This window comes from Homalodisca vitripennis, chromosome 2 (assembly GCF_021130785.1).
Source record: "Homalodisca vitripennis isolate AUS2020 chromosome 2, UT_GWSS_2.1, whole genome shotgun sequence".
Lineage (NCBI taxonomy): Eukaryota > Metazoa > Arthropoda > Insecta > Hemiptera > Cicadellidae > Homalodisca > Homalodisca vitripennis.
Genome location: NC_060208.1, coordinates 226,834,884 through 226,857,690, shown reverse-complemented (window position 1 = coordinate 226,857,690; position 22,807 = coordinate 226,834,884). Strand labels below are relative to the sequence as shown.

The following is a 22,807-nucleotide window of genomic DNA, read 5'->3' as shown; positions in this document are numbered from 1 at the left end:
TGACGATAAGACTCCCTTTTTCAGCGGAAAATCAAAATCTCTTTTTGAAGTACAGATTTTTGTTGAAATCAACAATTGCGTTAATCATTTTAACAGTCTCAATCTCAAAAAAAACACAACCAAATCCAATGAAATGAACTTTGCTCTGCGGACGGCTGACACAGAATATGGCCCTGCTGTCATGCTAGAAGATGCATTTCTGAAAGAAGTTTCCAGCACAAAATTCCTTGGAATACACCTAGATCGAGGGTTGACATGGAATTTCCACATTGACCATGTTTCCGCCAAATTATCCTCAAGCATATATATAAAAGTATTTTAGTATTATTTTAGTATTATATATATATATATATAATTTTAGTATTATATATATATATATATTTTAGTATTATATATATATATATATATACATATATTACTTACTTACTTACTTACGGCGAATTTTACAGCTATTCTGGCCGTTTGTCGCAGTCAATACGCCATTGTCTCTTGCATAGCCATGCATCCTCTTCAATGTTTCTTCTTTGCATGGCTTTCTCTATTCCATCTTTCCACCTTAACCTAGGTCCTATTCCTTGTTGGTCTCCAATTCCATACTTTCCAAGGGATCCTATCTTCATTCATTCTTCATACCATTGTAACTGTTTTCTCCCTATATTGTCCGTAATTGATGATTGAACATTCATTATCTCTCTTATTGTCACGTTTGGAACTCTATCTTCTAATGTCAGTCTACAGCACCTTCTCCAATAACTATTTTCTACTGTCTCTATTCTTTTCTTCAACTTTTGAGTTATTGTCCATACTTCTGCACCATACTTTAATGTACTTTCAATGATTGATTCAGAAATATATATTATTTATATATATATATATATATATATATATATATATATATATATATATATATATATATATATATATATATTTCTATATATGTGTTGGGGTCTTTAAATAAGTATTACCCAACTCAGGTTCTGATAACAGCGTACTATGGATTGATTTACCCCCACCTTACCAACGGAGTGGTATTGTGGGGTCCCTGTGCAAACAACCAGTTGGCGAGAGTGTTCAAATTTGCAGAAGCAAGCGATTTGAATAATATATCATTGCATTTCACAGAGTCATATAGCCTTCAACACATTTCGGCTGTTGAATCTGCCAAGACTCTACATTTTCGAAACAACGCTGTTCTATATGTCTAAATGTGCCATGACAACTGGCCAAGACATTCATTCGTATGAGACCAGAGGCAGAGTAAACTACCGGATTGGTAAACACAAAACGGTGATTTATGAACGTCCACTCTCACAGTCAGGTGTTCATTTCATCAAAAAGCTGCCCAAGTTTATAAATAATACACTCAATGTGCTAATAACTTCTTTGGAAGCACTTTTTAGCGTCACAAGCATTTTATAATGTTACCGAGTTTTGGGAATTTGACTATGAGGTCATGCAATCAGGAGATTGACTTCGGCGCTATAGGTGGAAAATTGGCAAATGGATGAAGGATGCATGAATGTTGAATTGTACGATTGAGTGTGATCCTGATGTTGTAAGAATGTTCAGCATGTGCTATACGATGTTTACGCAATAAAACATTAGTTGATTGATTTACATATGTGCGTGCGCGCGTGCGCGCGTGTGTGTATATGTGTGTTTATGTTAGCTTATATTACGTGAGCTTGTGAACATAATACATGCTGTAATCTTCAATAGATCCAGACTATACCTAGCACATGTTTAATAATTGCACATTCATTATAGAGTCTTTACTAATACAACATTTCAAGTAAAAACAACACAAAAGTAACTCGACCAATTCCCAATGTAAATCAAAACAATAAGTTGTTATATTAGGTAATTATAAACAGTTGTTATTGTTTTATTAATTTTATTAAATTTTTTTATTCTTTAAGAAATCGCATGTAAAACTTTTTCTCACTTATTTTTTATAAGTCTAAAGATTTAAATATGAAAGTTCTTTACGTTTTAAGTTAACGATAACTATAAAGTAATATCTAACTTAAACTTTGTAAGTGTATATGCTATGAAAACTTAATGTCGGATTAATTGTTACTACATCATATACACAATTTTATAAAAAAATTATAATTGTTAGTCAAGATAAAACTTGCAAACTAATTAGCCTACAAACATTCTGAAGTAGATCAGCAGACTGCAATATCTTCCAACGTTCATCTATTAATTTCAGGAGTGTTTATTAAGCCACTTAAAAATGCCTTTGCTATAATGAACTTGTTATTTAATAAGAATTCTCTTATGAAGCAGCGGGTAACTAATGAAATATATATTGCCAAATTTCCACCTACGCCTATTCTGTTTTAGTAGGTTAACTTTGATTTTTTCTTGTAAAAAATATACCAGGTATAATAAATGTCAGTTCAGAAGTGTTCAACGTGTAATTATTAACTTAAATGTTTTGGATAATATGAATAATAAATACACCCAGCACACACTATTCCGTTATATTGTATCCTTTAAAGTTCTCAACAGGTAACCAAGATATTATATACTAAGAGAATTATCTAAGCTCCTTTGTAGTTGCTGCTTGCCTGTAACATGATAAGGATGTTATATAATATGATTAGATAATACGATTATGACATTATTTAATGAAATAGTAGAATTGGCGGAATTTGCTTGTATGTTGTTTTGTTTTAAATGCCTTACAATCAGTTAATGAATAAGAAATACTTTTTCATTTACTGTAATAATATTTTTATCGTTAGTTCTAACTGTTGTTCAAAAATTTAACAACAATGTATATGAAACAACATTTATACTGATTATTAATTAGTATGTACTTGATAGTATTATTTAATTAACCATGAAGATATGTATATTTCCTAAAATAAAACTTGAGTGTTCTTTTTAGAAAGACCATATTTCAAATATGATGAAATATTATAAACATAATTTAGGAATATAAATAAGCGCTAAATCAAATTTCTTGGCATTACTTGTATTTAATTAAGTGGCTCCAGCGACTACAGTAACACTATTTTAAACTATGATAATAAACCTAAGGGCTGTCAGTAACTTTCTATGAGAAATCATTTATTATGTCATCATTTTATGTCATCTAAATTTGTTTATAATGACTGGTGTAGTATTTGTTGTTCTATTTTATATGGTCATGGGTTTTTCTACCCTGGCTTCTTTCCATTGTAGTTGCGGTATGAATGGATTTTTGATCTCTAATGACAAGAAGCTTAGAAAATTTTCCCTTAATCCTATATGAATCTTAGCGCTGCTTCTGGAGAAACAGGATGTACTAGATGGGCAAGGTTGGTGGTAGAGGCCACCTCCTGTCTAGATTCACAAAGAAAAATTTAGGCCAATAATTTCAAGTCATGTCCCCTCTGAAGAAAGGAAAGCCAGCTCTGAACCAGCCTCTCCAGTCAAAGCAGGCAGGAGGTGGCACACCCTTATATCTAGGCTGGCACGAACCTTTCACTTAGGGGTGAAACCCTACCAACTCAAACAGTCATTTCTCGCAGTAAACTAGACCTATCGAATTAACCTTGCGCTCCAGAATCTCGACATTTGCAGTTAATGATCTGTCGCTCCTGGACATCCATAAGGTTGCCCATTTAAGTGACACATCGTTTTTTGCTCTACCCAGTGTGGGTTCAAATATAAGGTAAAAACCAGCCAGAAGTGAAACTTCTCGCGAAATGAATGGTTCTTTGAATTATGTTAGTGCCCGGTCCTTCCGAATACTTTCCTTCAGCTTCCATTTTCAACATTGTTCATTAATTAAAATCCTAAACAAAGAAATCCTTTTCATTTCGTCCTCGTAACATCTAAAGTTTAATATAGACATAATATTCTTCATCACATACAACACGAAACGACATAAGGTATTTGTTCATAAGAATATTTACGAAGTACTAGTATAGTGTATGGTACGTTGCGTTCTGTGAAGTCATTGAGCTGTTAAAAATAATGTCTATCCATACAGCAACTTTTCTATGGTTAATTGAGCTGTTACTAATAATGCCTATCCATACAGCAACTTTTCTATGATTAATTGAGCTGTTAAAAATAATGTCTATCCATACAGCATCTTTTCTATGGTTAATTGAGCTGTTAAAAATAATGTCTATCCATACAGCATCTTTTCTATGGTTAATTGAGCTGTTAAAAATAATGTCTATCCATACAGCAACTTTTCTATGGTTAATTGAGCTGTTACTAATAATGCCTATCCATACAGCATCTTTTCTATGGTTAATTGAGCTGTTAAAAATAATGTCTATCCATACAGCAACTTTTCTATGGTTAATTGAGCTGTTAAAATAATGCCTATCCATACAGCAACTTTTCTATGGTTAATTGAGCTGTTAAAAATAATGTCTATCCATACAGCATCTTTTCTATGGTTAATTTATAAAGTATTTGAGGATGATATTTTAAAATAAAGGTATGTCCTCAAATATAAAATAATGTTCATGTAAAATTTCATTTAAATCCGTTCACTATGTTTTGTGTGATTGATTAAGTATCAGAAATCCAAACAGGTTCATTAACGTTGGGCAAGCCCTATAACATTGTATAGAGTATATCACATTGTAATAGGAAGATAAAGTATGTAATTAATTTTTTTTAATAAAGAAAATTAACCATAACTTAAAAATATATACATCGGCAAATAAGATCCGTACAAATTCATTTTGCGATGTTAAATTAATATATAAAGTAGTATTAAATATACATATACTATAGTTGTCATTATTGTGCAATCAACCATACGATGGAATGTTAATGTGTTTAATCCACTCCAAGACAATCAATAAAGTATTAGGACAGATAAATCACATGCAGTGACATGTGCCATCATCAAACGTGATATTGCCTGGGTGCAAATGAAGCTTCATTCAAATTTTATGGATGCTGACCACTTAATTCTAGAGATATCAAAAACCCTACGGCAAGAAATGAAATTCTGTTTAGGCTCTTAAGTTCGCTAAGTAAAAGTTTCGATAGCGCTGACCAATTAATTAAGCGATAAATGAAAAAGGTGTGATTCTTTTTTGATAAAAGGAAAATATTTTAATATTATTATCAACGTAACAAAAGCGGATTTTTAAAAAATCCTAAAGGAAATATGACTGTCAGATATAATATCAAATAGTAAATTTAAACTTTATTTTTACTCGATGAGCAAGCCAGTAGTAAAAACACTGCACAACCGTAAAAGACGTATTAGTTTTGCACATATGTTTAATCAGTTGTTACGTATTAGGTTCTCCGTAAAGCATAATAAACGTTTAGGAAAACGTTCTGATTCATCCAAATCCTCAAAGTAGAAGATCGCAGTATAACTGGAAAACTAGGTTACTTTTAATTGGAGTTTCAGAATAATTAGCATTACTCAGTACTTTCTTATTATGATTTACACAGTTTAAAATACTTGTCATAATATTTTGTTATACTGTAATTTTTCAAAACTGAATGATATAAATAATTTTAATTTTCTTCACTAAAAAAAGCTAGATGTAACAAGAAAAAAGCTGCTATTAAAACAAAATTCATTAGAAACGATTTTTCGAATTAAATATTTTATATAGTATTAGCTACGCTATAATTTAAACCAAAATTAAAGTCCACGAAACATTCCGAATAGAAGTGCTATTAAATGTGATGAAATGTTGAAATGCTGATGTATTCGACTCCTTGAAAGCACATTGACAGTGTGGAGTTTTAATAATAACAAAATGATAGTTTTAGAAACTTAAAATCTAAGATATATATTTATAATACAGATACAACGTCATCAATTATTTTGTATTCCTACATTAACCTTTTGATACAACAAAATAAACATCTTATGAGAACAATCGAAATTAAGTACAGTAAAGAATAGTGCAGTGCAATTAATATGGACGATAGGTTTGTTCACATTTCACTAGTAATTAAATTGCATGTAATATATAAAAATTATATATATATATATATATATATATATATATATTAATTCCAAATTAACAGTACCCTTAACATTAAAGTTGTGGCATACGGCGTTAAAAATACTTTACATATAATATAATTCTTGTTAAACTGACTACGATTGTAATTAAAACATATATTACGTTTAAACTACTTTACCTCTAATAATAGAACATTCCTGCTGATAAATTTATTTAAGTAGATCATTTATATTTTTTTAATAAATATTGCCTTATAAATGATGTATACAATAATTCAGACTACATAACATTCTGACTAGAATTGTTATTAACTTTAATAAAACGTAAGGGCACAAAATTAATATTTCCATTTCACAGTAAACTATACAAGAATTCTGGAAAACGCCATTACTGTATTACCCGCCCGTTATTTACTGATCAAATATGGAACTAGTCAGTGTGAACTACAGCTTGCGATTATGACACGGGCTTCCCAACCCGCGGGCCACGCTCCACCAATATAAACAGCTGAGCGCCTGCTAGTAGTCAGTACACTCAGAGCCCTGATCCTGTGTAATACATAAGGAAGTATCCTGTACCACTATTTGAAGTAATCTAAATTTAATTTTTATAACTGACCGATATTATAACAGGTATGTTATTATTATTAGTTATTTATTTATATTGTTGTAGTACATTTTACATCAATGTGTTTTGTAAATAGTTCAGTGCTATTGAAAGAGATGAGTAATTATTTGGGTTTCTTTATTAGTATGAAGAAATATAAAGGTTTAATATAAATATCCTAAATTGGCCACAGTTGTTTATAAAAGGCTTAGTCACGTATACATTCCACAAGTTTAACAACTTAACAGTATTTATATAAATTATATTTAAGTTTTTACTATTTTAATTAAATGCAGTAAAAGTTAAAAGTTTTCTCTGTTACTTTTGAAAGTTTTCAGACATAACTACTGATCATGGGTAGTTAAAATATTTATTTGTCAATACAATATGGTTAAATTACTAAAGTGCGGTATCAAACTAAATGTACCTGTCGGACATTTATTCTGTTAAGTAAGGTATTACAAGCGATACGAACAACAGCTAGCTTATGTCCCTAAGAACAAATAAAATTTAACCATGGTAGGTAAATTATTCGTAAATGTATTATATACATATATTAAGCATTATTAACAACATATTTGAAGGACAGTAAATGTGATTCTTCATGTTTTATTTACCTAATAGTTAATAAATATGTAATATTTACTCTGGAAATTTTGATGCTATTCTGTCAATACGAATATGTTTCAGATTGAGCTATTCATCATGCAGCTGTCAATAGTCGTGTTCTCTGTGGTAGCGGTGGTCGTTGTCGTTGGCCAGGATAACAGGGTAAGAATTATTATGTTTGCTTTTCAAAACCATAAAAGATATATGTCTATGTTAAATACATTTATTTCATACTTTTAATTAATTATTTTTCAATGCAGTGAGCCTTATTCGTTTGTAATTAATGTTACTTTAATTTTTAGTATCTAAATTTCAAATCCAAAGGAAATTCAGTTTAGAAGAACAATGGATGTTTCCTTCATTCTAAATAATTTTGGTTTTTTCCAAAGCAATTGATTGTGCAAGATATGTAATGGTATTTTCCATATTATTCAGATATGGACACATTTATTAGGAACAATGATATTTATTAAATTTATTATATTTTTGAAACAAAATCTTTACTTACCTACTCGAAATAATTGTTTTATTAGATAATATTTTACACTACTATTACATTTTTAACGATGCTTAATGAGCCTTACAAGGTACCACTCTTAAGTGTGTAATATACATTTTTTAAACTGTAATTGATAATTGTTGCTGATACAGAGAGCAGTTTCAGATTTATTCAAGTCAATTTGATAGAAAAGAGAAAAAGCGCTCATACTTATAACGACATAAAAACATCATAATAATAAATTATTCCATGGAATCCAATAAGTTTGCTACAAGTGGCTTAGACTTAGGTAATAAATATGTATTGTAATATATAAATATAAAGTCATTAATTTATATGTATTTATTTTGTTTTATTGATTAAAGCACACATTTCTTATTAGTTTTATATTCTTAAAAACTGGTCCTATTAAGCGCAATAATAACTATCAATAAAATGTTTTATAAATTATGTAATTTGAATATAACTATAAAAAATACTTAAAACTATTATAACTGTGTAAAAAAATGTAATAAGATACTGGTATTTAACAGGACTGGCACATAGGAGCAGACTCAGTGAGGCCGAGTGGCACAGTAGTGCACGGCCACGCCAACATCCCGGTACACAGAGGCTCCAATGGTCAAGTGGACGCCAATGTTCACGGGTCTCGAGTGTTCGGGGGACCGTACAACAGACAGCAGACAGTAGGGGGAGGCCTGCAATACCAACACCCCAGCGGTGTGAGAGGAGGACTGGGTGTGACCCACTCTAGAGGACAAGGCAATACTTACGGTGCTTCTGTCAGCATACCATTCTAGATTGTATAATGCTATCGTGTCCTACAGTGTTACCATTATTTTTGTAAATATAAATGTTCTACTATGTAGATCATATTATTAATAAGTAATCTGTAATATATTAAATTTGTAATAAATCCTGGTCGTTTATGAGAATTTGTACATTGTTCCATATATTTCCTAATGGATTATTTTAGTGCTAAGTTATAGTATTTACCTAAATTCCTACAGTTGATTTATTAAAACCAGGTAATGGAAGGCTACACCACATTTTGCGCTAGCATGATTCACTGTGGTTGCTTGTAAATTTCAAATCAATAGTACATTCAATTCTCGCGTTGTTCTGTGGACAGAAGATAGACAGACAGTTGGGGGAGGCCTGCAATACCAACACCCCAGCGGTGTGAGAGGACTGGGTGTGACCCACTCTAGAGGACAAGGCAATACTTACGGTGCTTCTATTAGTATACCATTCTAGACTGTATAATGCCGTCATGTTCCTATATGGAACTATGTTACGTTGGTACATGCTTTGTAAATACAATGTTCTACTATGTAGATGATATTGTAAATCATTAATAGATAGTAAACGTGCAAATATGTGTTTTAAATAATATTATTATACATTTTCGTCTCTGTAAACATGTATCTCATAACTGCACAATTTTACCGCCATACTGAGTTGTGTTGTTTTTAATGACAGCTCTTGTTCCCAATTTACCAGCTAGTAACATACAGGTAATTCATTTGTCAAAAATAACAATATAAGACAAACATCGTAAAAGTTGTATGTATCATACTTAATTATGCAATATTTGTTTTTAAATAAAAAAGACAATAAAATATCTGTATATGTGTACTGCAATGAAAATAATGTTTTTGAAAGTTTTTAAAGAGGTAGCTCTAATTTTTTTAATTTTAATTTATTCAATGGTGATACCTTAATACTTTGTATGGCGTAGAATGACCAGCTACGCAAAATGACTGGAATAAGATTTTTATATAAGAAGATATCTATACAGGAATAGAATAATATTGGAATATTTAAGTAGTTCGATATATTACACAAAAAATAAAATAGCTAAACCTCTTGTTTGCATGAATTTGGATAAAACCTTTCCATTTATTTGGCAGTAATGTTTTATACAGGATTAATATAAAGCGTAGTGTAGACTTCACGTTTAATAACATGAAATCAAAATGCAATTTCACTCAAGTGTTTGTTAGAGATTAAAGCATCAATGGTAAATTATAATATCTGGTTGTACGTGTATATAAACCGATTTCCGCGAACTGTAATACAATTATACAATAGGATAATATGGCAGCTATCTTAATTATCTTTTGAAAATATCCAGTTACATTTTATCAGGGTTAAAATATGGATCTTATTTATAATAATAAATGTGTTGTTTTTATATAATGTCAATGTAACGCATTCTAAAAGATAGATCTATGGATATTATTAGTTCTTGTTGCGAAACTCATGAAATATAAGTCTGGATTACTCTTAAACTGTGTAGAGGATATAGAAATGCAGACTGATAATAAAATTGATCAAAATGGTTTGTGCTTTCTCCCTTTTATTAAACAAAAAACGTATTCCTGTTAGAAGTAAACAGGCGTCTGGTAACATCTCGGCAAGTTTATGATTGAACAATATTAATTATTAATAACCCTCAAATTACATTCATTATGTTCGTGATATTTTCATTTTGCCATAAATTCTGATAAATGTATAGTAGGTCAGGCGTTCCTGGGCTTTACGTTTTATTGGCTACCACATTACGGTATTACTGCGCTAATTTTTGGAAGTAAGTACTTGGCTCAAAATATTTTAATTTTGCAAAACCTGTTACAGACGTAAAGAATGGATGTACACTTTGTATAATACAATGATATTTTTTTCTAATTTTAACCTTGTTAAAAACCTTTATTTTTCTTTTACGTGTTTACATAAGGATTTCTTAAATTCTATATAAATTTTAAGCAATATTTATGTACATTTTTTTAATATTTACACTTAAAATCTTCAAAAAACTATCAAAAACTTTATTTTACTGTTACAGTTATAACATATTTAAAATCTACTAATATAGAAATTATAAAGGGAGTGAGTAGTGGATTAATTTACAGAACATTGCGTGAAAACGAGAGAGGAAGAGAGTGAAAATTAGCCACGAGATACCGTGGTGAAGCAAACAGAGATGCCGGCGGATGTCTGATTTGGCCGGAACCTGCCAGGATTTTCAAACAAACAAGTAATGATAAACTCTTGCTGTTTTTGAAAAAAACAGTGGAAACTTTCTCCTTTCACATTGGAATAGAATGATACATAAGGAAAGTTACAAGAAGTAACCAGATTATATTTTACTAATTTCAAAACATACTACATTCACAAAGTTTAGTTTTGAAACACTAATTTATTTTCATGGTACGTCAAATATCATATTGAAGTATTAATCTACGATAATAGTACCAGTTACCAGTGGCTTCGTGCACGATTTCTCTGCAACGGTCTATGTATATTACAGAATAACTACCACGATTTCATTAACACGTCTTAGGTCACTGTGGAAGAACCATAAAATCGGTCTGCAGCTTTCTTAGTGAAATACTTATGATAAAGTGAATGGTAGTGTCTTAGAAACCAGATTTTATGATTGAAATTAATTAATTAATTGATCAGAGTTAATTATTTATTAACTCTGCTAAGAACATTCCAATTAATAACTTACTATAATAATAACCGATATGCAACATATGTTTTTTAAGACGATATACTGTTCTTTTTCGCTGCTTATACAGGGTGACCACTAAGTCTTAGGACGACTTTATAACTTTTAAACGATATGAGATATCGCAACCAAATTTTGTATACCGTTACTAAGAAATTGTAAAGCTACTTTTCTGTGTACACAGTGGTCGGATTTCACCTTTGGGGGACGGCATGTCGGGGGTTATAAGAAAATCTTTAATGACAGCCTATGTTTAGTTGTACATCATTTTAAATGTCTATTTGAACTAAAAACAATGCCGCAAACCTGGACTTCAAAAAGGTTGATGCAGTCGGAAGAAAATCGCTGTTCAAAGTTTAAAAAAATGTTTAATACCATTATTACATAAGAAATAACTAATACTGTAGCTGTTAGAAGTTAAGGGTAATACTTAGTGAAAATCAATTTAAAAAAATATGTTCAAAATGTTTTCTTTCGGCCGTCTGGCAATGTGCTAACCGGTTATAAAAGCCGGCTACTGCATTTTGCATTATGTATTCTCGTGGAATAGCTTGAGCTTCATGTGATATCCTATGTCTGAGTTCGTTCAGATCTGTAGGCTGAGTTCGATACACTTCTTCCTTGATGTAGCCCCATAGAAAGTAGTCAAGCGTAGTTAGGTCAGGGGAACGAGCCGGCCACTCAATCGCGCCACGTCTTCCAATCCACCGGATGTGGGAATACTGCATCTAAGTATTGCCTCACATGAAACACCATAATGTGGCGGTGCTGCTCCGTCTTGTTGGAAAAAACATGTTTGGAAGTCAGCGCCCAGAGTAGCTTGTAAAGTAGGAACAATCTCATTTTGGAGCGTATTATGATACTTGTTGGCATTTAAATTTCCATCGATGAAAAATGGTCTATAATTGAATTACGTATGATAAGTACTGCCCATACGTTTAATCTTTGGGGATGTTGTATGTGACACTCACTCATCCAGTATGGGGTAACATTATCCCAATACCGGCAGTTATGCCTGTTAACATGGCCATTCAACATAAAAGTCGACTAATCTGAGAAAAAAAATACAGTCTAAAAGTATTTGGTTTTGGTTAATTTTATTCATCACAATTTCACTGAATTCCATCCGGCGATCAAAATCATCTTCGCTTAGTTCCTGCAACAGGGTAACACGGTATGCTTTGAAACCACACTTCTGTAATAATTTGCGAACTGATTCACGACCTATTCCATGAGACTGTGCTGCTGATCTCACTGATTATTTCAATGAAAGACTGAAGAATATCTAATGAGGCCGTCTTTGTCTGTCACAGTACTTGTCGTCCAGATCTGGCTCGATCCTTAACACTACAAAGCGTGCTTCTTAATGCAACCGTGTCTACAAAGCGAGCACCTGTGTACTGTGCTGTGGATTTAGAAATCTCTATTGAAATAGGAAAAGTAGCACTTAATAAATGTGTTACAATTATGCAAACGGTCTTACATTATCACCCAGCCGCGCTCAATAAGAGTGTAATTCCTTTCAACGCTCACTAAGCGACATCTCTTAAAAATTATTATAACTTACAGTAACAGAATATTGCCTGCAAATAGTACTGCAGCTTGAGTGGAAACTGATAGGTGAATTGATATACAGAGATAACAGCCGTTATGGGGAAGTCCAGTGGATGGGAACCCCTGACCTAGAGGCACTGCTTCCACTTTTCATTTGTACGTCTTAATGCAGCAGAATTTTTCTGATTACACCTAGCACATTGTCAGACGGCCGAAAGAAAACATTTTGAACATATTTTTTTTAAAATGATTTCACTAAGTATTCCCCCTTAACTTCTAACAGCTACAGTATTATTTATTTATTATGTAATAATGGTATTAATCATTTTTTGAACTTTGAACAGCAATTTCTTCCGACTGGATCAACCTTTTGAAGTGTGGGTTTGCGGCATTGTTTTTCTGTTTAACTAGACCTTTAAAATGTTGTACAACTCAACATAGGCTGTCATTAAAAATTTTCTTATAACCCCCCGACGGGCCGTCCCCCTAAAGGAGAAATCCGACCACCAATGTACACAAAAATATAGCTTACAATTTCCAGTAACGGTATACCAAATTTGTTTTGCGATATCTCTTGTCGTTTAAAAGTTATAAAGTCGTCCTAAGACTTAATGGTCACTCTGTATAATATCTTATCTTGTAAAAATAAAAGTATAACTTTTTCGCATGATTTGTGACATTCATTACTATAGAGGCATCTTAACAGTGTTATTGCCTTTATATAAGCACGTTTATCCCCATTTGATATTAAAGACATCACCTTTTTATGTTTTTCCCATCACTCGAGAAATAAACATTTATCAAAGAGTCAATTAAATACCGAAAGTTACCAAATATCTTATCTCGAGGACCAAACCGTACAACAAATCATTTTATAATACTATCCAAAAAATAATTTCATCAGCTAAAACAAAACTTTAACGTTAAAATCGTGTAAGGATTTAGATTAAAGAATATTGAAAGTTTTCTTGAAGCTAAGCGATGTGCGCCTAGTAACTTCGTCTTAGTACCACGTTGCTACAATATGATCCAAGCCTGAAAGCCCTAGAGCCAGGTAAAGCCTGAGCATTAAGGATCCAACAGGGCTTTACTGGTACACGGGTCCTTCTTGGTTCAAGAAAGAGCCATAATGATTTTGCGGTTAAAAGTAAAAGGGTAGTAAGTCTGTCTGTGTGATATATTTTTCGGGTCATACAGATTTTCGTTGTATTGGTTTATTCATATATTTAATATGTATCTTTCCAATCCGTTAGTTACTGTTAAGATGGTACATGCTTCCACTCTCCTACATCCCAACATTATAGATAATAACTTAGATAGCAACTTAAAAAGGATGGCAAAGGTTTTTTGTTTTCTGGGGGATAAAAAAATATTTTCATTCCTTATTATGGTAACGACTCTACTTTCCAGAAAAATTTAAATCTGTGAAAGTAATCATTTTCCTCGTAGCTACGTTATCTGATTTTCTCCCAAAAATTACTTTTTCTATATAAACAAATTTCCTTTTTTAAACAATTCTTTCCCTTTATAAACTATTATTGTAATAATTTTCCATTACAGTCCTATGTACCAAGGAGTTGATTGTTGCAAGAAAGTTAATTATAAAATAGTTTTATGTTTCCTTATGGAAGAATAATTAATAGACCATGAACTGTTAGATAATCATTAAAAAGGTTTTCTGTGCATTTTTGGATCGTGATGAAAAATATAGTTGAATAATAATTTAGAAATTTCTATTGCGGGTTTTGATAGCTTTTTCTACGCTGTGCATCGATTCACGCGTAACTGCTATCTCGTCATGTAATGAGTTCTATTCTCTATTTCTGTATATTTTCTGTTCAATGGACAACTCGAGAATTCAATGTAATATAATTTAAAATTTTACTAGCAGCCTCAGCGAATTCTTTTGGTAACATTTGGTGTGGCCTTCTCTTATTTGGCTTTAAATAAACTAATAAAAGAAACTTAGCTAAACACGTTTAGTTTAGTACAAAAGTTATCTATAAGAAATATATGGAAAAATATACAAATACACATAAACGATCAGAGTTTATTAACAATTTATTATTTATCACTGATTAATAATATGATCTACATAGCAGAACATTTATATTTACAAATCATGTAACAATGGTTACATTAAGGAACATATGAGCACTGTACAGTCTAGAATGGTATGCTGACAGAAGCACCGTAAGTATTGCCTTGTCCTCTAGAGTGGGTCACATCCAGTCCTCCTCTCACACCGCTGGGGTGTTGGTATTGCAGGCCTCCCCCTACTGTCTGCTGTCTGTTGTACGGTCCCCCGAACACTCGAGACCCGTGAACATTGGCGTCCACTTGACCATTGGAGCCTCTGTGTACCGGGATGTTGGCGTGGCCGTGCACTACTGTGCCACTCGGCCTCACTGAGTCTGCTCCTATGTGCCAGTCCTGTAAATATAAAGAGTTATATATCATGCGAAACAAAAATAACTCAACCTCTAAATAACTTTGTTTCTTATTAATAACATGATTTTGTTACAATAACTTGATATTAGTATTCATCTATGGATAATTTTTATTTAGAAGTCAAGTTGTATTATACGTTAAACACTATCTTCTTCAAAATATTTCCTTCTGCAAATGATACAAATTAAAAACATTAGAGTGTTATATGTGTAAGTAAGGTAATAAAGATCCAATTAAACTCCATTTTAGTCCACAAAGAAAAGTAGGCTAAATGTATGTATTGATGTGTCTGTAAAATAATTAATCAAATTTTTTTTAATATTGTTACATTAAACAAAGTTTTACGTTTTTCAATATACCTGTTTTTCTTGTTCAAGCTACCCCGTCCAGAATTCTTACACACAACTTCATTGAAATTAAATTGATAGTCTACCACACATATCTGGTATTCATTAATCTCCTAGTTCTAAAGAGAGATTCCAATAAATTATTGTTATATGCATGTTGATTAAATCGTATAAAAAATTATACTCTTATATTTAGGTACGATATACATCTCTTCCATGACAGCATTACAATACTTACCCTGTTATCCTGGCATACCACAACAGCCACTGCTACTACAAATAACACGATAACTGTCTGCTGCATGGTTATTAGTGAATCTGAAACACATTTGTACACAAGGATTGGTATTTATTATTGGGATTGTCAATTTAATCAATTATGTTCGTTTTAAACAAATATTCACATTGCTTTCACTTTCCTGACATAAGTTCATAATTGTTTTTAGTTTTGCCTCCTAAATTGCCAAAATCACTATAATTCAGAAACCAATATAATTATGCTGCATATGTTAATTTAACGTAATGCATGCCGTAATGTTATGCCGAGCATAATGTTATAACATTTAATAGGGGTTTGTAAAAAAAAATTTCAAAGTAACTAAACGTCATTATCTTTATCTAATTGTGAGCATAAACACAAATATAACCTTTAAAATAACTATCAAATTCTTAGTAAAAAATAATACACCTTTTAAGAATTCATGTATAATTGATAGATAAAATAGACCATGGATTTAATTCCATGATGAAACGGTAAAGTTTCTGTGTGAAAAACGAATAAGGAGGATATAGAAAACGGGGTCAAATTGTTTTTTACTAATACTAGAAAGTAGTAGACGTCGCGGATAAGAGAGGAACTGCGATATAATTATAATTTGTTCTTTCTAAGTTTACACACACACACACACACACACACACACACACACACACACACAATATATATATATATATATATATATATATATATATATTTATATTTATATATATATATTTCCTCTAACACTTAGAGAATTATTGGCAAAGAGGCTTCACTATAATACTTGTAATTTGGATTTCTATAATTGCATAAATTAAATTTATCATATGGAATGTTTACAATGTTTTAGATTATATTACTATGGTAGTGCTCAAGTGAAAAAAATACTTCAAAACCTGATATAAGTTTTGTTTTCGTTAGTTAGCAAACATAATATTTGCATATGTATTTGTTTGTTGTAATTGGAATTATATAAATATAATAGAAAGTACTTTACCTAATTTTTCAATACTGCTCTTTATTTATGCAATTTTTATAGAAAAATTATGTAATTATTATTACATTAATTAGATATTTATTACTTAATAGGAGAAGTTATGGAAACGTTTCTTTTAATAATTGATATTGAGACTGGCAACGATTTAGGGTTGTCTTAACTAAATTTATAAAATAGATAATAAATATCTTTACAAACAATCTACTCACTTTCTTGCTATCAGTAGGCTGAAAAGCTGTGAGAACGAAGAATGGACTGAAGACTACCAAGAGATGATCTCCTTATATTGCTAGAGCTCCCCACCACACAGTCAGGAAAGTCGGACGTCTTAGATAGAGGCTGTAGTTTTACATTGAGGACGTTCCATTCTGGGAGTCAACAGACTGTGATTTTAAAACTTTGATTGATATTCTATTCCAAAATTTAGTGAACTACAACTTTTTATATAGGAGATATAGATGGACTATTTCATATTATACCATAAAAATATATGTAGTAACAATTTAGAAGCCACTAAGAAAACAATAAAAGTATGAGTAAAATTATCAAAATTATGTTCGTTCGGATAGATCCTATAGTGTCGGGTATCACACTTTTTATTGTACAATATTTTGTGAAATCCAGAAGGGATATTATCTGAAAACTTTTTTAAATTCATCTAATATGGTTACAGTTAACACAATTCCCCTACGTTTTCGATTAAACAATCTTATAAAAATAGGATTCATAGTTTTTAGTATTGTGTGTTTCAAAAGTGTTAAAAACAATAAAAAATAAAAACCATAAACAACTCTTTTTTGTTTTCTATTCATACTATGTACATTTCTAATTCAGATAATACATCTTCAGTTAGTAGGTTATGATAAATAAAATAAAAATGCCAATAATAAAGAACTGAATCAAGATGTGTGACAAAATTATTATTATTTGACTAAATTTTTTGTAGTATTTTTATTTGTGTTGTTTCGTTAATTTGTACGGTTTATAAGCCTGTAAAATAATAATCTTTATAGCATATTTGTCATTCTTAGAAAAAACGGGTTACTCCTGGCACTTTTGTAAATTTTAAAAATGGTGTTTAATGTAGTCAGCTTTTCTTAGATATATGTAATATTTCAAGCTTTTTTTCAAAACGTATTTTGTATACATGGGCCGGTTATAATTAAATTTGTCAAATATATTTGAGTTTTGAATTTCAATTCTGTCGTATTTTTACAAAAATTCTAATTTATAAAGTGTGACCGGTTTGTCCAATGTAGTGGTTTTGAAAATTCGTTTTACATTTTTATTTTTTATATCCTATATTTTAAAATTTTCAATATGTTGATTCCCAGAAAAAGGGATACATTTACTTTTTGGGAATTAAAAACTAATCATTATTTATTATAAGTAACGGAGCGGTTTTCAAAAGTTCATGTCTTTGTATGCTGCATATGAGGCGGCATAGGTTTGTCTTCACATCTCGAACCCCATTTTACGTATATAGAAGGAGATTGAGCACTTGAGATTTAGGCACATTGAAGAGCAAGCCACAGCTGGTGTTAGGGTTTCTCACTCTTCCCCTAATATCCGAAGTGGAATTTAAGTGTTGTATGGTGCCACTTTTTTTATCAAAGTAGGCTACTGCAGGCCAACATATGGATGTATTGAATAGGACATGTAGGATTTTGTCCCAATGATTATAATCACTAAACATCAAGCAATTATTGATTAACCATTATTGATTACTAACTAAACATCTATTTTAAGAGGAATAATAAATAGTCATATATATGATTTGACATAAACTTAAAATAAATTTAGATTGCTTCCGCCTGAAAGATTATAACATTTTTCTAATTGCCATTACTTTATATCTAGACAGTTTTTAACAAATCTTTTAAAAAGCATATGTCCATGACCCTATTGTTCAGCGGAAAATCCGGGGTGAATCCCAGTGTAATTAGTCAGTATTAAAAAATCCTGTAGTCTCAAGAGAATTGAAATTTGCGTTTTTGCCTATAATCTTTGTACTATTCTTGGATTGCAGATGAAAAATGTACGGAATTATAAAACAGAAGTCTGAGATCGTAAGATCGTATATTTACATCAAAATAAGTCATTCATTTCAGTGCTAGAGGAATCTGAACTAACTTACGATTTAGCTTACACTGATATTTTCGGGACCCTGACAAAACACCACGATAACTTAACTATTAATGCTCCATTCTTTGATTAATAACTTGTTTTCTTTGGCTTCTGTGAATTTTTTCTTAATACATGTAACCATAATACCATCAACCACATAATTAATTAAATTTATTATTACTTAATTAAAGTAAGTGCATACATCTGTGATAGAAATTATAACCTTGTGTCGTACGCACATTATTGGTTATTTAAACTAATTCTACTGTCATAATATGTTTATTAATTTTCTTTCTTATATTACTTCTGTCACATTTATATCTTTATCTGCTTTGGTAAACAAAAGATATTTTTCGCATGATACTGTCAGCCCTATCCTAATACATATTATTTGCTTCTTTTCTTGCAGTAAAATAATTTTGCATGTTTACAGTTTCATACTGTAGTTATACACTACTACTTTCGAACAGACAGGTATGTCGTTTAGCCAAAGATTAAAAAAAGGCATTGCACTGATTTTAAATGAAAATAAACAGATTTCATCATATGCTCATCACTTAATGGATGAGAAACGCACCATAAACGGAATTAATGAAAAATATAGAAGTGTTGAAATATGAAATTTTATAATCGTTCTAAAAGGAATTTTAGGTGAAACTCATGTTAGATAAGAAACTTAAATTCAGCTCTTATTATTTGTGTACCCCATTACTCCATCGCAACAGCGTCTCGCCAACCGACCGATCGTCGATGCCAGGGAACTGGAATTAGCAAGTGTCAGTTTGTCCTTGTTTTCTGCCGGCCGAGATTTTGTATCGTGTTTAATATTCATGTGTGGTAGGCCTATCAAATGTTGTGTTTCTCGTAATATTTATTTATTCGTTGTGTTTTGTACTGTGTTCGGGACGTTTAAAACTATGACGACTTCAGATGGACAATCCTCGCTTTTAATGTTTTATTGACACCGTCACCAGATGATTAGGCCTACTTAATTAAAAGTCGAAAAAACTATATTAGTGTATGACTACAGTTTGAACTGTTTTGACGAAGGTACATAATTATTAGTCTATCCACAGATAGGGTTATATAATATGGAAAATTATAATTTGGCTAATTGCCTATCAGCTTTTATTATTTAACTTGGTCAGTGGATTTCAGAGTAACCCAATAACCATTACATGTGTATTTTGGTTATTCAGCTGTTTTTATCCAAACAAAAAGATATGTATTCTCATTTTGGTTAATATTGGATTTTTTCTAAATTCGTGAGTAATTATTTAAAAATGTGTATATGTTATAAAATCATAGTTTATATTTACCAAAAATCACCGTTCACCGGTTGCACTACTGTGCCACTCGGCTCACACTGAGAGTCTGCTCCTATGTGCCAGTCCTGTAATATAAAGAGTTATATATCATGCGAAACAAAAATAACTCAACCTCTAAATAACTTTGTTTCTTATTAATAACATGATTTTGTTACAATAACTTGATATTAGTATTCATCTATGGATAAATTTTTATTTACAAGTCAAGTTGTATTATACGTTTAAACACTATCTTCTTCAAAATATATTTCCTTCTGCAAATGATACAAATTAAAAACATTAGAGTGTTATATGTGTGAGTAAGGTAATAAAGATCCAATTAAACTCCATTTTAGTCCACAAAGAAAAGTAGGCTAAATGTATGTATTGATGTGTCTGTAAAATAATTAATATAAAATTTTTTTTAATATTGTTACATTAAACAAGGTTTTGCGTTTTTCAATATACCTGTTTTTCTTGTTCAAGCTACCCGTCCTGAATTTCTTACACACAACTTCATTGAAATTAAATTGATAGTCTACCACACACATATCTGGTATTCATTAATCTCCTAGTTCTAAGAGAGATTCCAATAAATTATTGTTATATGTTGCATGTTGATTAAATCGTATAAAAAAATTATACTATTATATTTATTAGGTACGATATACATCTCTTCCATGACAGTATTACAATACTTACCCTGTTATCCTGGCATACCACAACAGCCACTGCTACTACAAATAACACGATAACTGTCTGCTGCATGGTTATTAGTGAATTCTGAAACACATTTGTACACAAGGATTGGTATTTATTATTGGGATTGTCAATTTAATCAATTTGTTCGTTTTAAACAAATATTCACATTGCTTTCACTTTTCCTGACATAAGTTCATAATTGTTTTTAGTTTTGCCTCCTAAATTGCCAAAATCACTATAATTCAGAAACCAATATAATTATGCTGCAAATGTTAATTTAACGTAATGCATGCCGTAATGTTATGCCGAGCATAATGTTATAACATTTAATAGGGGTTTGTAAAAAAAATTTCAAAGTAACTAAACGTCATTATCTTTATCTAATTGTGAGCATAAACACAAATATAACCTTTAAAATAACTATCAAATTCTTAGTAAAAAATAATACACCTTTTAAGAATTCATGTATAATTGATAGATAAAATAGACCATGGATTTAATTCCATGATGAAACGGTTTAATAAAGTTTCTGTGTGAAAAAACGAATAAGGAGGATATAGAAAACGGGGTCAAATTGTTTTTTACTAATACTAGAAAGTAGTAGACGTCGCGGATAAGAGAGGAACTGCGATTATAATTAAAATTTGTTCTTTCTAAGTTTATATACACACACACACACACACACACACACACATATATATATATATATATATATATATATATTTCCTAACACTTAGAGAATTATTGGCAAAGAGGCTTCACTATAATACTTGTAATTTGGATTTCTATAATTGCATAAATTAATTTATCATATGGAATGTTTACGATGTTTTAGATTATATTACTATGGTAGTGCTCAAGTGAAAAATACTTCAAAACCTGATATATGTTTTGTTTTCGTTAGTTAGCAAACAGAATATTTGCATATGTATTTGTTTGTTGTAATTGGAATTATATAAATATAATAGAAAGTACTTTACCTAATTTTTCAATACTGCTCTTTATTTATGCAATTTTTATAGAAAAATTATGTAATTATTATTACATTAATTAGATATTTATTACTGAATAGGAGAAGTTATGGAAACGTTTCTTTTAATAATAGATATTGAGACTGGCAACGATTTAGGGTTGTCTTAACTAAATTTATAAAATAGATAATAAATATCTTTACAAACAATCTACTCACTTTCTTGCTATCGGTAGGCTGAAAAGCTCTGAGAACGAAGAATGGACTGAAGACTACCAAGAGATGATCTCCTTATATTGCTAGAGCTCCCCACCACACAGTCAGGAAAGTCGACGTCTTAGATAGAGGCTGTAGTTTACATTGAGACGTTCCATTCTGGGAGTCAACAGACTGTGATTTTAAAACTTTGATTGATATTCTATTCCAAAATTAGTGAACTACAACTTTTTATATAGGAGATATAGATGGACTATTTCATATTATACCATAAAAATATATGTAGTAACAATTTAGAGCCACTAAGAAACAATAAAAGTATGAGTAAATTATCAAATTATGTTCGTTCGTGATAGATCCTATAGTGTCGGGTATCACACTTTTTATTGTACAATTTTGTGAAATCCAGAAGGGATATTATCTGAAAACTTTTTAAATTCATCTAATATGGTTACAGTTAACACAATTCCCTACGTTTTCGATTAAACAATCTTATAAAAATAGGATTCATAGTTTTTAGTATTGTGTGTTTCAAAAGTGTTAAAACAATAAAAAATAAAAACCATAAACAACACTTTTTTGTTTTCTATTCATACTATGTACATTTCTAATTCAGATAATACATCTTCAGTTAGTAGGTTATGATAAATAAAATAAAAATGCCAATAATAAAGAACTGAATCAAGATGTGT

At 30.8% G+C, this 22,807-nt stretch overlaps 2 protein-coding genes across 2 annotated transcripts; one reads left to right on the top strand and one right to left on the bottom strand.

Moving 5' to 3' along the window:
• The first annotated feature begins 6,472 nt into the window (after nt 1-6,472).
• On the top strand, nt 6,473-8,612 carry LOC124355457. The gene is made up of 3 exons (XM_046806602.1): nt 6,473-6,589; nt 7,254-7,334; nt 8,205-8,612. The coding sequence occupies exons 2-3, from the start codon at nt 7,269-7,271 to the stop codon at nt 8,469-8,471; spliced, it is 333 nt and encodes a 110-aa protein (XP_046662558.1). The 5' UTR covers nt 6,473-6,589; nt 7,254-7,268; the 3' UTR covers nt 8,472-8,612.
• Nucleotides 8,613-14,788: 6,176 nt separating this feature from the next.
• On the bottom strand, nt 14,789-17,141 carry LOC124353405. The gene is made up of 3 exons (XM_046803246.1): nt 17,003-17,141; nt 15,779-15,858; nt 14,789-15,175 (listed from the first exon to the last, which is right to left on the bottom strand). Exons 2-3 carry the CDS (start codon nt 15,842-15,844, stop codon nt 14,909-14,911), a joined length of 333 nt encoding a protein of 110 aa, XP_046659202.1. The 5' UTR covers nt 15,845-15,858; nt 17,003-17,141; the 3' UTR covers nt 14,789-14,908.
• Nucleotides 17,142-22,807: the final 5,666 nt, after the last annotated feature.